Source organism: Phascolarctos cinereus, unplaced genomic scaffold (genome assembly GCF_003287225.1).
Source record: "Phascolarctos cinereus isolate Bilbo 61053 unplaced genomic scaffold, phaCin_HiC Scaffold_3;HRSCAF=262, whole genome shotgun sequence".
In the NCBI taxonomy this organism is placed as follows: Eukaryota; Metazoa; Chordata; class Mammalia; order Diprotodontia; family Phascolarctidae; genus Phascolarctos; species Phascolarctos cinereus.
In genome coordinates this window covers 95,076,818-95,093,967 of record NW_027555736.1, presented here as the reverse complement: position 1 = coordinate 95,093,967, position 17,150 = coordinate 95,076,818, and the positions used below count along the sequence as shown (strand labels likewise).

At 34.5% G+C, this 17,150-nt stretch overlaps 1 protein-coding gene across 1 annotated transcript in view; it reads left to right on the top strand.

Moving 5' to 3' along the window:
• The window catches only part of ATRNL1 (attractin like 1), a 1,198,805-nt gene that overhangs the window by 127,319 nt on the left and 1,054,336 nt on the right, over positions 1–17,150 (top strand). Inside the window, 1 exon segment of the mRNA XM_020988143.2 lies at positions 1,726–1,981. Coding sequence (XP_020843802.1) covers positions 1,726–1,981 — 256 coding nt within the window.

The following is a 17,150-nucleotide window of genomic DNA, read 5'->3' as shown; positions in this document are numbered from 1 at the left end:
ACTTATTAGCTGTGGGACTATGGGCAAGTCACTTAAGCCCTGTTTACCTGAATTTCCTCAACTGTAAAGTGAGCATAAAAATAGCACTTACTTCGCAGGATTGTGGTGAGGAATTAAATGAGATAATAATTGTAAAGTGCCTAGCACAGTGCTTGGCATATAGTAGGTAGTATGTGAATGCTTATTCCCTTCCATTCCCTACTCCCTATAAAGTATTATACCAGAAATCTTCAGTAGTTCTATGATTCCTACTGAATCAAGTTGAAACTCTTCTGCTTAGCATTTAAGGTACTCTCCAACTAGGATTGTTGCTAGAATTCTTTTCAAGCCTTATCTTGTATTTTTCCACTCCTGTTAACTGTATACTGACCATGGATTTTACATTTCTCTGCAGATATACCTTGGGCACTCATGCTTCTATGACTTTGGTCAAATTGGTCACTATTCATAGAATGCCCTCTTTCCCTTTCTTTGCATATTGAATTTCCTACCCATTCTCTAAAGTAAAACTCAAAATGCTATTTCATCCACAAAGCCTTCCATGATTCCATTATCAATAATAATAACATTCTTCCTCAGACCTTATATAGCGCTTTGTTTCTGTATTTCTTTATGGTACTGATCATATAATGCTATGTTTTGAATTATCCATGTTGGTATTCTTTCTCTGTTTAAGAAGGTAAGCTTTTTGAGGGCAGAGACAGTATGTTATATAAACTTTGTATCTCAATACCTAGCACAGCAGTCTGCATAGAACAAGTGCTTAATAAATGTTTGTTGTATTGTGTCAACGTCCATAAATTCTTTCTGAAAATTTCCATCTCTACTCAATTTTCTTTTACACCCATATGTGGACCTTTTTTTTTAATAGTCATGTCACCTGGTTCCATAAAATATTAGTTGTCTTATAGTTTATTTTCTATTCACTTTATGAAAAAAAATCACCTTATATTTCAATATAAAAACCTTTTTACATTTAAATGTATTTTAGGATAAGGGATATAGTTACCTTAAAATCAAATAGCAGAGGTCTGTAATCCTTTGTGTCTTGGTTGAAGATATAAAATGCATCTAGATGCAACGCAAACATCAGTAAATAGCCAGGAAGATTTCTGCAAATTAATCATGTTGATATGAAACTAGCTTATTGGACAAAGGTGAGGTCTGGCACAGATTAGTGATATTACCATATTTTGTAATTTCTTTTTTGCTCCTTTTCCAGGAAGTTAGAGAAGATTTGAGTGTGAGACTAGGCATTAGAGACATATGTTACAAAATGCTGATGAATGCTGAAGAAGCCTGTCTTTCTCATTTGCTAACAAGTGCTTAAAGGCTTCTCTTATTACAGAGAGGGAGGCCAACGGCCAAGTAGAGCCATCTATTGAGAGTTTTTGATGTAAATATGACTATAGATTCTGAAGCAGTATTCAAGTCCTTGTCAATATAGGCCATTAAAGTCAAACAAATAGGTTTACCATGTGGTTAGCAGAGTCTGGAATACTTTTCCACTCAATTATGTTTAAAAAATAAAAAATGAAATACTAAAATATTTAAAATATTGTCTATTACAGAGATAAGTTTAAAATCACTAATTTTTAGTGGTAGAGACTCTTTTGTACATTTTGTGGGTGATTACTAAGTTTTCAAAAAAGTTAATACCTCAGTATTTATCTGTTTCTGAGAAAATAGTTATAACTTTTTCTTTTAATTTTTTTTAATTTACAGGAAAATATCTTCATGTATGGAGGCAAAATTGAAACAAATAATGGCAATGTCACAGATGAATTGTGGGTTTTCAACATACGTAGTCAGTCATGGAGTACAAAAACCCCCACTGTCCTTGGACACGGTCAGCAGTATGCTGTGGAGGGACACTCAGCACATATTATGGAGCTGGATAGTAGAGATGTTGTCATGATCATAATTTTTGGATACTCGGCAGTATATGGTTATACAAGCAGCATACAGGAATACCATATCTGTGAGTTACTATTAATAATGTATTTAATGATGCCCCTTTTCCCATCAATAATTGAGAATACTTTGTCTTTCAAAAAGTCTTGAAATGAATGCTGAGTTGTCTGAGATTAGGACCAAAAGCTAGGGACTGATAATTTCTAATATCAAATATCATTCTATTAGGCTTTATCATTTAATCCATTAGTAAATATTCTCATCACACATTTTGAGAAAAATGCCACTTGAAAAAAGAATTTTTTCCTTCTTCCTTTTTTTTTTTGTCTGTGTGTCCCCAGAGTATAGCATTATAACTGGCATGTAGTGGGTGCTTAGTAAATGTTGATTGATTGATTGTGTTCTCCATAGAGAAGCTAAATTTTCCAAAAAATTTGAATTAGATTTTAAAATGATACCAGCAGGTGGTGCTATATCCTCAAGGTTTTAGGAGAGAGCCTTTACTGTACATAAGGACTTGAAAATAACCTGAATCTTTATAGGATATGTAGTGATTTCAGAATTCTTGTTTATATAAAGTTCTGTTTTTTAACCTTAATCTTACTGATTCATTTGATAATAGTACATAGGATTTCATAGTCAGAAAGGACCTTCAAGGATTTTGTGCACACCTTATATTCAGTAGATACATCAAAAGCCTTTCTTTAGCTATCACCAACCAGTATCTTTGAAGAGCACTTAAAGATATAGATATATGACCCTGTCTAGATTTTTCTTGCAGTTATCTGGGTTTTCCATGTCACTTTTCTTTCTCAGGGAGTTTAGTGCCTGACTCATAGTCTTCTCAGGCTGATCTCAGGAAAAAGTAGAATGGCCTGTCTTGATCAATAATAGATTCTACCTCATTCTTCAAGCAGTGACTGGTTAACCAGTGCTGTAGAATTGGTGCTGTAGAAGGGGTTATTTATTAGTATTGCTATGGGTAACTTCATTTTACCATAGCCACTCACAGTGGGGTTATCACATCACAGATGTTAATGCCTCAAATGCTTTGTTTCACCTGTGATCCCAAAACTCCTAAACTCCCTCCTCCTAAACTTATTCTCTGTCCTCACTGTAACTTCTGGCTTTTTACCTTTCTGCCACTTTTGCTCTGGCCTCATTTTCCTTAATCTTATAGTAAGGTAGTTCCCCAAAATACAGAAACCTTTGAAGCTCTTATCTTGCAAAATATAAATGTTGAGTTATTTTTTGATTTAGCCTTCTCTCCTCCTGAGCTACTGACCATTGCTGGAGAAAGTCATATAACTATTGAGACTGAGTCCACTACATATTTATGTTATCAAGTCTCAAAAATGAGCCCTTATTGCAGCACAGAAATCCTTTTCTGATTAATTCACTAACACACTTCCTGAAGTGGCTATTTCACACTTTCTAACCCTTTCCTTCAAACCCCTAATTTTACCTTTAGACTCCTCTCTAGTTGCATACAGCCTTGTCTCCCATTTCAGTGACAAAATTGAAGCTATTAAGATGTGACTTCCTTCATCTCCTCTACTCTGAAACTGATCTTCCTTTTTAAGGCTAACTTATTTTTTAGTAGCATTCAGTAAATTTTCCAATAGGTAGTTGTTGGAATATATGTTGTAGAATGTTCTGGTTTAGAAAAAAATTTGTGAAGAATGCATATAAAATCATAAATCTCTATGAAGTCTATCATGTTTTTTCAAAGTATATAACGAATGAATTTCAAAGCTGTCTTTTTTGTCTCTATCTCTGAACTTCTGAATTAAAAAAAAGTTTTATCAATGCTATTTTCTTTTCTCTCTCTCTCTTTTTTGACAATATAATTGCTAGCCCCTTATAACTTCCATATCCAAGCACTTCTTTGTATAAAAACATAGTCAAACATAACCTTTGTATAAACATAGTCAAACAAAATGAATATACACATTGACAATGCCTGTAAAGTGATGTCTCATTCTAAATTTCTAGTTTATCACCTTTCTGTTAAAAGATGGGAAGCATGATTCACCATTCATGTTCTGTATTTGTAGTTGGTTATTGCATTGTTTGGAGTTCTTAAGGCTTTCAAAATAGCTTTTCTTTGAAGTTTTTTTATTGTATAGATTGCACTTTTGGTTCAGATCACTTTACTCTGGATCAGTTGATGCAAGTCTTCCCAGGTTTCTCTGAAATATGCCTTTCATCATTTTTTTTTACAGTCATGTAGCATCAATTATATCAATGTATCATATTTCTTCAGCCATTCCCCAACTGAAGAACACTGCCATAGTTTTAATTTCTTTGCTACAACAAAATGCGCTGCTATGAATATTTTTTCACATGTATGGGTACTCTTTCTTTGATCTGTTAACCTTCTATTTGTAATCTTTATCACATTACCTTTCTCTCCTCCAGGAACTTGCCACATCCATCATTCTCCTTATCTTTAAATATGTTATCTTTCTACTAACTGATTCCTTCTCTAATGCCTACCATGTGTTTCCTTTGTACGAATTAACTTTTCCAAGAAAAATAAACTTACCTCTGTTTAAAAAAACCCTTCATTTGACAATATCAGCCTCTACATAATTTGCCCCATATCTCTCCTCCCTTTTATTTAAATGCTTCTGCCCTCATTGCTTCTAATTCCCTACTATTTTTCTCAGCTTCTTGCATTCTGGCTTCTGATCCCACCCCTGGGCTAAAAATTAAACAAAATCATTTGACAGTTTCCACATGTAGTAGTGTGTACAACATTCAACATCCAAAGACATAAACCTCTTGACTAATAAGAAGGAGGTACATTTTACCATCTTTTCCTCAAGAATAATTTAGGCCATTCTGATTGTTTAGAGTTCAGCATTGTTTTAGTGTTCTTTTTGTTTGCATTATTGTATTAATTATGTATATTATTCTGGTTCTATTTATTTTATTCTGCATCATTTCATATATCTTTCCATGTTTCTCTTAATTCTTCACATGCATAGTTTTTTATAGAACAATAATATTCAATTTAACTTGAACCACAGTTTCTTCACTATTCTATGGCCAAGGAGAACCCATTTTATTTATAGATTTTTGCTTCCACAAAAAATGTTGCTATAAATATTTTGACACATATTGGGCATGTCTTTCTGCTTTGTACCTCTCTTGAATATATATACAATAGTTGGACTGCTGGTTCAAAGACTATGAACAATTTAGTGACTTTTCTCTCAGAACTGCAAATTGTTTTCCAGAACAGCTGGACATATTTAGAGTTCTACCAATAGTGTATTAATATACTCAACTTCCTGACATCCTACAAACATTGATTATTTCAGAGCCAGTTTGAAAGGTGTGAAGTGAGAATTGAAGTTGTTATTATTATTGCTTTAGAGCAAACTTTCATATAGTTATTGATAATTTGTAATTCTTCTTTTGAAAACTGTTTATAGCCTTTTCCCACTTATCTTTTGGGCAGTGTTTTACAGGAATATTTAATAAAGTGACTTTTCCCCACTGGACTGCTTTTCTTATTCTCACTGCACTGATTTTATTTTTGTGAAATCTTTTCCCTCTTAAGAATTGAAAATGCCTAATACTCTTTTCTCATTACTTCTGTATCTTGTTTAATTACAGATTTTCCTCCTAGTCATAGTCAGTGGGACACTTCCTACAATTTTCCTCTTTTTTTTGATGTGATATTTTATTTTTAGGTTACCTATCCATATGGAGTTCATTGTGAAATATATGTAAGAAGCAGGTCTAAATTTATTTTCTGCCAGATTGCTTTCCAATTTTCCTAGCATTTCTTTTTAGGTAGGGAGATCTTCCTAGTAGTTTATGTTCTTAGGCTACTGAAACTCTGGGCTGGGTTATTTTGCTTCTTCCTTATTTAGTGTATTTTACTTATTGACTGTTCTAATTTTAACCAGTACCAAATAATTTTGATAATTACTGCTTTATAATGTAGTTTTAAATCTAGAACTTCTATGCCCCTTCAAACGAGATAACATTTGTAAAGCACTTAACACAGTGCCTCAAACATAATTGGAATTTAATAAATGCTTTTTCTTTTCTTTCATTCCCACTTAAATTTTTTTCTTTAAATTATAGAACTCTTGTTAATCCAGATAAATCTTGTAATTGTTTTGTCAAATTCTATGAAGTGTACTCTTAGAAATCTCTTTCTACTTTAATCTATCTTCCATCAAGTTGATAAAAATGATTTTCCTCAGCCACAGACCCACCCATGTCATTTCCCTACTGAATAAACTACAGCGGCTATCTTTTGCCCACAGGATAAAATGTAAACTGTTTAGCTTTTGAAGTCATTCATAACCTGTTCTCAACTTTTCTTTTAGCATCATTGTACTTTCTTTCACTGTGCAGTCCAGACAAATTGATCTTCTCATTATTCCTCAGAAGAAACATTCCATGTCTGATCTTAAGACCTTTGCATGGTCTATCCTTCATCCCTGAAATGCAGTCCCTCTTTAGTTTATGTCATAGCATCATTCTCTTCCATCAAGATGCACCTAAAGCAGCACCTTCTACACAAACCCTTTCCTGACTCCTCCACCTCTTGTGTGTGTGTGTGTGTGTGTGTGTGTGTTTGTATGTGTGTATACTGCATAGTGCTCCTCCTCCTTTGTCTCCCATGTATTTAACTGCTTTGTATTTAGGCATAGTAGACACTTAATCATTGATTGATATTGATAGATATCAATTGATAGATTGGATCAGTTTCAATGGCAAATTCTTTCTAAGAGTTTTGTATTTTGTATTAAGCATTCTAGACTTTTTTGTTGCTATTTTGTCATCTTGACAGGGTGAAGGAGAGGAATAAGGTGAATTTACTGTCTATCTTTCATTGCTTTTTAAAAAAAAATCAATCTCTTATATAGTATTGTATTTCTTAGTTCTCTTGCTATTTTTTTCTCATTTCATTATAAAAGGCTCATTTCTTGGGGGATGGACTTATTTTTCCTCCTTTGGGTCCTTTATCTTCTATTCCCAGTAGCTTGGCCTCTGCACTATTAATTATTTCTCTCTCCCATGGCTGTTGTGTTCTTTTTATTTATTCTCTCAAAGTTAGGTGGCTATAGCCTCTTTGAGTTCAGAGGTGCAAGAGCACACACAGTTAGATTTCTGCATGGATAAGAATAGGTTGTAGTTGGTTTATAGTTCCATTTCCCTTAAATATAGAAGCTCTTTTGCACTGCCAATTTCTTCTCATCACTTTTGTTGTGCATAGTTAATCTCCCTTTCCATCCTTTGGCTGGGCAGAATCAGTGTTCTATACCTGTCATAGGATATGATTGGGGAGAGTAGCAACTGGTGTAGAACATTGAGAGACCAGTATATAATCTACCATAGTCAAGGCTTGAAGCTTGAGCTTATTGGTTCATTTTCACTAGCTCTTTGGCTTCCAATATGGTTGGGTTAGGTATGGCTAGATCGAGTGGGTACAGTGGGCAGTTAGTTAACAAGTGTTTACTGTTTATTATGGGCCAGGTACTTTGCTAAGTGCTTGGGATGTAAAGAGAGACATTCTAATAAGGGAGACAAAGTTTTAAAAAAAATGTACAGAGATGACATGTGTAATGTAAATTAAAGGCAATCTCAGAGGGAAGGCACTAGATTTTTTTGGGAGAGAGGAGTGATTTGTAAAAGACTCCTGTAAAATATGGGGTTAGAGCTGAGTCATGTGGGAAGCCAGGGAAACCAGGAGGTAGAAGTGAAGAGGGAGAGCATTCCAGTCGTTGATGAGGTCCAGAATCATGAGATAGAGTGATATATGTGAGGAACTTCATGAAGACCAGTACCATGGCATTGTAGAGTATGTGTATAGGAATATGAAGTATAAGAAGACAGGAAATATAGAAAAGGGTTAGGATATGAATAGCTTTAAAGGCCAAACAGAGGGTTTTATATTTGAGCCTGGAGGTAATAAGGAGCCATTGGAATGAGGTGAGACATGGTAAGACTTTTTGCTTTAGGAAGATCAGTTTGACAGCTGAGTAGATGATGGATTGCAGTGGTGAAGAGACTTGAGGCAAGGAGACTAGCCAAAATGCTATTATAATACTCCAGATATGAGACGATGAGTTTCTATATTATAGTGGTGAATGCATAAGTGGCAAGCAGGAAAAATATATGAAAGATGTTGTAAAAGTAGAAACAAAGATTTGGCAACAGATTGAATATAGTGAGTAAGAATGAAGAGTGACACCAAGGTTGTGAGCTTGGGAAGTTGATGGTGCTTTCAACAGCTTAGAAGAAGAGAGGGTTTAATTGAAAAGATAGAGATCTTTTTTGAATGTGTAGAGTTTTAGATGTCTATGGGATGTTGAGTTCAAGATGTCTGAGAGGCAATTGTTGATGAGAGACTGGAGCTCAAGAGAAAAATAATGACTGGATATATAGGTATCTTCATAGAGGTGATTATTGAACTAATGGGAGCTGATAAGATCACCCAATAAGATAGTGTAGAGGGAGAAGAGAGCCAAGGACAGACTCTTGGGAAATACCTCCAGTTTGTGGGCATGCTCAGGTTGAAAATCCAGCAAAGGGCACTGAGAAATGATCATACAGATGGGAGAACTAGAATAAGAGAATATCAAAAGCCGTGGAAAGGTCCAGAAGGATTTTGCCTCCCATTGTTATTTCAGAAGGTGGTACCTTACATTTACATGTTTTGTTTTACTTCTTACTGAAGTTTTCTTTTTCTTTTAAGGATGCAAGGTGAGTGAATTATGTCGAAAGTAACTATTCTGTCATGTTGCTTACCTTGTGACTCTTCGTTAAATTTAATTTTATTAGAATAAACTTATAATTTTAATCTGTTAAGATAGTTTTGCATCCCAAATCACAATATTTCTGGCCTTAGTTTCCTCTTCTATAAAAGGCTGGGATTGGACTAGATGACCTTTAAGACCACTTCTTGCTCTAAATTCCATGGTTCTATCAGCCCATGATTTATCACCCAGTAAATTGACTCTTTCCTCCAACTTTGTGTCATATGCAAATTTGATAAAAATGCCATTTATCTGTTCATTAAAGTAATTGATGAAAATGTTGACTAGAACAAGGTCAAGCATAGAGCCCTTTAGTAGTCCATTAAACAGCTTTCCCTGACTTAATTTTGATTCATTAATCACTACTATCATGATCGGGATATTCATAGGATAAGAATTTTAAAACTGGAAGGGACCTTAAAGGCTATCTAGTTCAACCCCCCTCATTTTAGATATAAGAAAACTGAGGCATAGGAAGTTAAATGATTTGACCAGGGCCACACAGCTAGTATGAGATTTGAACCCAAATCTCCTTGACTCCAAGTCCACCATCCTATCTGCCATGCCATGCTGCTTCCCACATAGTTATTGAATCTTCAGTTACTGAATCTAACTGCTCTACTATTATCTAATTTTCATCTTTGCACATTGCCCACAAAGATATCCTTAGAGACTTTGTTATATACCTTGTTAAAAATCAGATATTATACCTAACATTTTCCTGATCTGCTAGTTTAGTAATACTGTAAAAAAGAAATAGGTATTTTGACATGATTTTTTCTTAACTTATTTTTGATGAATGTATGTTTTAAAATTAGTGATTGTTACTTCCTATTTTTATGGGACAAATTATTTTAAAAATCAATTGTCAAGATTTTATCATATCATATCAATATTATATCATATATCAATACTTAACACATACTTTTCAATCACCTTGATATACTGTGGAATCAAAATTTGGCTAAAGAGCTATAACCCTTCTTTTCTTTTTTATTTAAATTCAATTATTTCAAGTTCCAAATTCTCTCCTTCCTTCCAGTTACTTCCCTACCCACTGTGAAGGTTAGCAATATGATACCTTTTGTGCATGTGACATCATGCAAAACTTATTTCCATATTAGCTATGTTGCAGAAAACCAAAACAAAACAAACTCTTGTTTTCAAGTAAAGTGAGTGTGGAGAAGTATGCACGCTACTAAAACTATTTATATAGTTTTCAATTTAGATATGGGTAATCATTATTCCCTCCCCCATCTACGTGGTGCAATGGATAGAGCTCTGGGCCTGGAGTCAGGAAGCTCTGATTTCAAATTTGGCTTCAAAACTTAGCTGTGTGACTGTGGGCAAGTCACAACCTCTGTTTGTATCCATTTCCTCAATTATAAAGTGAGGATAACAACAATAACTTCCTTGTAGGATTTTTGTGAGGATGAAATAAACTTGTGAAGTGTTTGCCATAGTGCCTGGCCCATAATAGGTGCTATATGAAGCTGTTCCCTTCTCTTCCTCTTCTTTTTCTCTCTTTAAGAAAATTTAGTAATTAAATACTAGTTAAATAGTGATGATGATTTTTTTAGTGTAGCTTCAAGCACATGGTGAAATCTTATTAAACCTGAATGTTGTAAGACATAATTCTCATTAGATATTTGTTATGTTTTCTGTTACAGCAACAAATATTTATACATTGGAATCATGACTTTATTCAAAATATAAGCACACCAAAATATAGTAAGGCTTTTCAATGGGATTTTTCTTTTTTTATTTTTCTACAAAAGTTACTAGACTTCTGTTTGACCTAAACAGTTTCTTTGCATGTACTAACCTGTAGTGATATCACTTTTTTATTTCTGCTAGTTACACTACTTCCTATAGTTCCAAATATCACTAGGCAAAGAGGAAATAGGGTGATGGATCTAAATCATTTCATCTGACCTGTATATTTTTCAGATGAGAGAGCTGAGGCTCAGGAATTTAAGTAATTTGTCCCATATCACACAGGGAGTGAAGCCAGGATTTGCATTCAGGTCTTCTGACTCCAAGTTCAGCACTCTTTCCACTGCATCATCTTATCTCCTTTGGTAATTTCCCAGGACAAATGTGAAAATAAATATAGGAAAAATGGAGAATTAGTAAATTTCTTTGAGGTTTGCTACTTAGATTTCATGAGAGTTGCCTTTTTGGTTAGAAGCATGTAGGTACCTGCTCTTAGCAAGAAATATATTTTAAAGCTCTTAGTTTTGAGAGTCTTTAGGGTGAAATAAAGAATGTTTACCACTAATATGAATTTCTTTAGTGTAAGAAAAACAGATATTTACTACCTCATTGAGAGGTAATGTAACCTAGTGGATAGAGAACTTGTGATCCTGTCTCTGTCATATATTGAATGTATTTGGGAGAGTCATTTAATCTACTATTATGGTCAACTCTAAAATTGTAAACTGCAGAACAAATACTAGCCTTCATTAATGATAGACATTTTCTTATTGAGGATTTCCTGTATCAATGGTGTATTGGTGAAACAGGGTGGTATTTTACATATGCATGTAAAGGATGTGCTTGTGTTAGGTACCTTATCCCTCACTTGTCCCTATCAGCTTTAAAAAAATGATCTCATGGGGAAAGTACTAGGCAGGAGAACAAACACCCATGAAGTCAGTGATGTATGAGGGTCTGTGGAGATAGGAAAAGAGAAAATGATGAGCCATCCTGAGCCTTATGTTTAGAGCTTTGGTGACTGGAGGACAATATACCCTGCTGCTTAAGATTGTAAGAGAGGTTATTGAAGAGGGATTCTTTACAGGTTATCCTATAGCATCCTAAAACCAATCAGTTTAAATTGTGCCTCCTGAAATTTGGGTTGCCTGGGGATTATATGGAACTGTGACCAATTGGTTACTTTGTGGGGTGAGGATAGTTATATTCAGCTATCTGGGTAGCACATTAGTTATCTGATTCTCATCCTTTGTTATTCACACACATATCCCCACCTAATAAATTCCATATCATCTCTAGGACCAAATATAAACTCTCCTTTTTGGCATTTTGAAATTCAAATGTGACACACCAACTCCCGTCTCCATGCCTTTGCAATAATTGTCTCCCATTCCATAAATGAACTCATCCTTCACCTTGACCTCTTGGAATCCCTGGTTTACAAGATTTGGTTCTAGGGCCACCTCCTGCTGATATTCCTCAAAAACTGCTAGTACTTTTTGCCCAGAAGTACCGTGTATCTCTTTGGTATGTATTGTTTACAAGCCCCCATCTAGTGTTCTCTCCCCCACCACCACTTAACCAGATATTATTTTTCCAGTATTTTCCAGTATCCATCAGGTAGCTTTACAAGGGTATATTTATTGAGAAAGTATAGCAAGGACCAAAATACAACATCCCCACTAACCTGGAAGTAAACTCTCCCTTCTATACACCTAGTCTATACTGGGAGGGAGTAGACTCAAAGTGGTTGCTGTAAAGAATACCTTCTTCCCCTGTTTGGGATGTGGTTCCTTTCTGGCCTTGTGAACCTTTTTCTTCTTTCAAGGAATCCCTTCCAAATTTACTTCTTGGTGTGGTGTAGACAGTGACAAGTTGTTTAAGCAGGTCACTCCCCAAAGATGGCTTCTTACCAGGTCCAGCTGCTGTGGTTGCCAGAAGATGCTGATACCTGTTCTATTTCTGATGACTCTCTGATCTTTCAAAGCTCATAAGGTTGAACCTGGTGTGTTCTGTTTCCTAAAACTCATTCATGTAGGATCAAGAAGGAATGACTACAGAGGAAAAAAAGCACCAAATGTTCAGGGAAACATGGCCACTGGGTAAGGAGCAAGCCTGGTACCCTTTCTCACTCCCCCCCCACCGAGGCTCACAGTACTTCTTCCTTGAAAGCCATCATGGAAGAGAGCTAAAATTCCTTTATTAGAGCCTTTTGTTTACAGATGCAATTCTTGCTCAGTAGCCAACAAGAAACAAGTAGAAGATACCTGTACATGTTCTAACATACAGAGAAGGTCCCCTCCTTTACAAATGCCTAGAGACAGGCTCCATGAACTTACACTGATATCAGAGAGGACATATTGTACATGTTCTAAGAACTGGGCCCTCATTGGCCAGACCCCTCCTCATTATATGTGTATATGTTTATACATAGGTGTGTATACGTGTATAGTTATATATGCACACCACTTCCCTATATATGCCTATATGTAGCTATATACGTTAACACATATATAGGTGTGTGCATGCTCGTTTTATTTCCCTCATTAGAACATAAGCTCTTCTTGAAAGAATATTTTGTTTTAGTCTTTGTGTCCCCAGTGCCTAGCACAGTTCCTGGCACATAACAAGTACTTAATAAATGCTTATTGATAGATTGGTTACTTTGTTTCTTATCTTGATTGCACTTTTCATTGGCTTTATGTGTCTCTCCTGAGTTTATCAATAATGTAAGTATCAGATACTGGCTTGTGAATTGTGGATTTGAATAACTACCACTCAAAATAGCCTCCTTAATATGCTTAAGTACTGGTCCTAGATTTATGTGTGCATATTGGGAAGGAGGGTATGTATAGGGTATACACATAATGATATAGGTATAATAATTGCCATAACACTTGACAGGACAGAGAAAAATCTAATTTTTTAAATTTATCATGTTACATAATAAAGGAGGGAAAATATTACAGAAGGAATAGTGAACAACTTCCAGAAGATAAAAGGTTGGATGAATTTAAAATCAATATAATTATAAATAAGTTAGCATGTTTAATTTGTACAGTGAGTTGTTATCCCCTGATAAAATGATAGCATATCTTGATTTTTTAAAAAAACACTAATTTTATCACCCTTTGTAGGAGTTTCATTATGATTTCTATGTGACATGAAAGATTTAAACTTGTACTTTATTACTTAATGTGAAAAACTGCAGGACAAAATTGCAAAACATGTTTTCCTAAGACTTAGTTGCTAGGACTAGCAGCCAAATAGTGGAATTAGATCAGAAAATATTCTTTGATAAATGCTGTATTTTTAGATCTTGATACAGATAGTCCACTAATAGGAAAGAAAACTATCTGGTAATATTGGAAGTGTCTATGTCTGCACAAAACAGGATTTTAAAAAAAGTATGTGGAGGAAATCAAATCAATGATTTGTGATTGTTTAATAATCATTTTCCCCAAAACAACCTGTGGTTTGACTGAATTCATCCATTATCCTCAGTTTACTCTTCATTCCTCACTGACCCCATCTGCTACTTCTTTGGAGAGAGAGAAGAGGCTATTTGGATGTGAGGCACCTTACAGACAATACTCTTGCAAAGTCAGTCAAATCAGTTGGAATTCAAAACGGGAATTACTTTTTGTCTTTCCTTAGTTAGATAAAATCATTAATTCCACAGCTAATTCCCATATGTAGGTCAGCAAAAGAAGGGGTGATGTTTTTAAAAGAGGTAGAATTGGTGGATTGGATAATGCCTTCTCCTCATGACCCACCACTGCTCATGTTCATGCTTTGGGAATGATTTCATCCTGTCTTTAAGCGATGCCTTCCCTGCTTTGGCAATCAGGCTTTTTCTATGGGAACTTCCTACAGCTTGCTGTTGAGCCCTGGTAGATTAGAATAGCCCTAGTTACTGTCCAGAAAAATAATGGTGTCCCCACAAAGAGAAGTCCTGGGTCTGACTAGAGGAAGTATGATGTCCCTTGATGTGATAGATTGCCAGATGGTGATTAATCTCTTCCTTATAAGGACCTTTGGGTATGGCTTTAAAACAAAGGGTAGGTAAGGTGATTGATATTCAACTTTTGGGGGTATTAGTGAGATTTTATTGAGACATATGCAGCAATGATCCTTTTGCCCCACCAAAATTGTGGATATCTCTGAAAAGCTCTATTACATCTGGTTAGTTTCCTATACCTCTTGTTGGCTTTTTCCATTCCACTTGGCTGTTCAGAGCTAACCAGATCTTTGAGGGATTTTTTGAATTACTCTCCCTGGATGAGGACTAGATTTCCCTGAGGTTTGTTTTAGCTTCAGGACTATTGATTGGGGGGACCAGATGCTGTGTTCCCAAGTCACTGTGGCTTAGAAAGTGTTATCTTTTTCTGTTTGTTTGTTTTTGTTTGTTTTTGCTTTTTGGTGAGGCAATTGGGGTTAAGTGACTTGCTCAAAGTGACAGCTACTAAGTGTCAAGTGGCTGAGGCCAAATTCAAGCTCAGGTCCTCCTGACTCCAAGGCCAGAGCTTTATTCACCATGCCACCTAGCTGGCCCATTCAGGTTACCTTAACAAGGGTCCAATATTGGTTTATAACAGTATCTCGTTTTCTATTGAGAGAACTGGGGTAAGTTCACTGAGGGAGGGAATATTTGTTAAGGTGGAGGTGGGTGAAAGAATTCCCCCATTTGGGTTTCAGTTATAATAATAATAATAATAATTTTAATAATAGCTAAAATTTATATAGCACATTAAGGTTTATAAAATCTTTTACAAATATTATCCCATAATTTTACTGAAGAGGAAACTGAAGCAGATAGGGATTAAGTGACTTTCCAGGGTTGCATGGCTAGTTAAGTGTCTGAGGCCAAATTTGAACTCAGGTCTTCCTGACTCCAGCTCCAGCATTCTATTCTTTGTGCCACATGGTTTCCTTTTTTGTGGTTACTGATCAGTAATTGTCCTTGTCTATGAAGTTTTGGTGATTTTTCCCAGTGATCTGATCACATGTATAGTTAATAGCACAGCCAGGGTTCAAACTCAGATTCTCAAATTCCAAACCTAATGATCTTTCCATTCATATAATTATATTAGTGCCAAATATATCATACAATCATAGAATTTTAGATAAAGAAGTGATTTTAGAAGTAATTTATTTCAGTCTCCTAATTTTACAGATGGCCAGAGGACCAGATAAGTTAATTTCTTTGTATAAGATGACATGGGGTGTGCAGAATTGTGATCTGAGCCAGCCTGCTTCTTTTACTCCAAATCCATATCCTTTCCATGCCTGTCTCTCTCATATGAAACAACTAAACAAATGAGGTCTTTCTGATATGTTATTCTGTTGCCGTAAAGTCTTTGTTATATTTTCTGGGAACAAGCCTAAAACCAAGAGGAAAATAACAACTTAGTGCAAAGTTGAGTTAGGCAAAAAATTTCCTATTACATATTCTTTCCAACTGAAAATATGTCAAGTGCTCTTTATCAAGCTGCCAAGGTTCTTACAATAAAACTGAACATTTATAAATGGAAATTTTCCAAAAGTACATTTCTTGTTGATAATTTGTGCTAATGAACATATCATATATCATAAAATGAGATAATATATGTAAAGTGCTTTGAAAACATTAAAGTGCCATATAAATGTGAGCTGTTATCATCATATCTTTTCTTGCATTGCAAATTAAATATTTAAAAATAAATGAGGAATGCAACTGAATAATTCTATAAATGGACATGATATTTAGAAAATTTTCTGCAGTGAAAAATCTGCCTTTAAACCAACAATAGGGCCTGATTTTTGATTCTCACACATTCTTTAATAATAAACATTTAATATTCTGAATTATGAACTTCAAAATAACCAGAAGTTAGGCTTAATAAATAAGTCACTTGCTTGGTATTGAAGAATCAAAAAGAGAATAATAAATTTTTATGTGAGAATACTATAAAACCAGTCTTGTTAATTTTATTGTAAAGGGAAAAAAGATTCTTGTTTCACTTAATTTAAATGGATTATTTCTATCCTGATTAGATTGTTTATTACTTGTAACATAATTAAAATTTATGATATGCATAACTTTGGTATGTTGGTTTTGCCTTGAGAGTATTAGTTAATCAGTAGTTTTAAGTATTTTATATGAAACTTTAGCAAGTTTATTGGCTATGTTATTTATATGTATTTATTTCTGTAGATACACATACACAGATATATACACATATACACAAGTATATGTGTGTGTGTATATATATATATATATATATATACATGTATATATGCATGCAGGTACACACACACTATATATATACATATATATACATACATTTTTTTCTGAAGCAAACTATTTTTAGTCATGACATTTTAAATGCAATGGCATCTCTTAGATAGTTGTCAATTAAGAATTTGGAGGCTGTTGGATCCATGAGTATTAGGTTATTTTGTTATAGTTTGCCTTATTTTTAAAAATCACTAAACCCTATTTTCTTACTAAAATGATTTTTAAAAACACTTTAAAATTCCGAATAGGGTTTTTCCATTTATTTGTGTTTTTTTAAACACTAACATTGAAATATAAAATTGGTCATTTATATTGCTTTTTTTTAAACACAACTTGAAAAGTTATTAAAGAAAAACTAGATTCAGAAATTAGAAAAAAATTAGAAAAAATATGTTATTTGTGAAAGAACCTTGGATTTATTAATCATTGCTTCAGTGCAACTTGGAAATGTA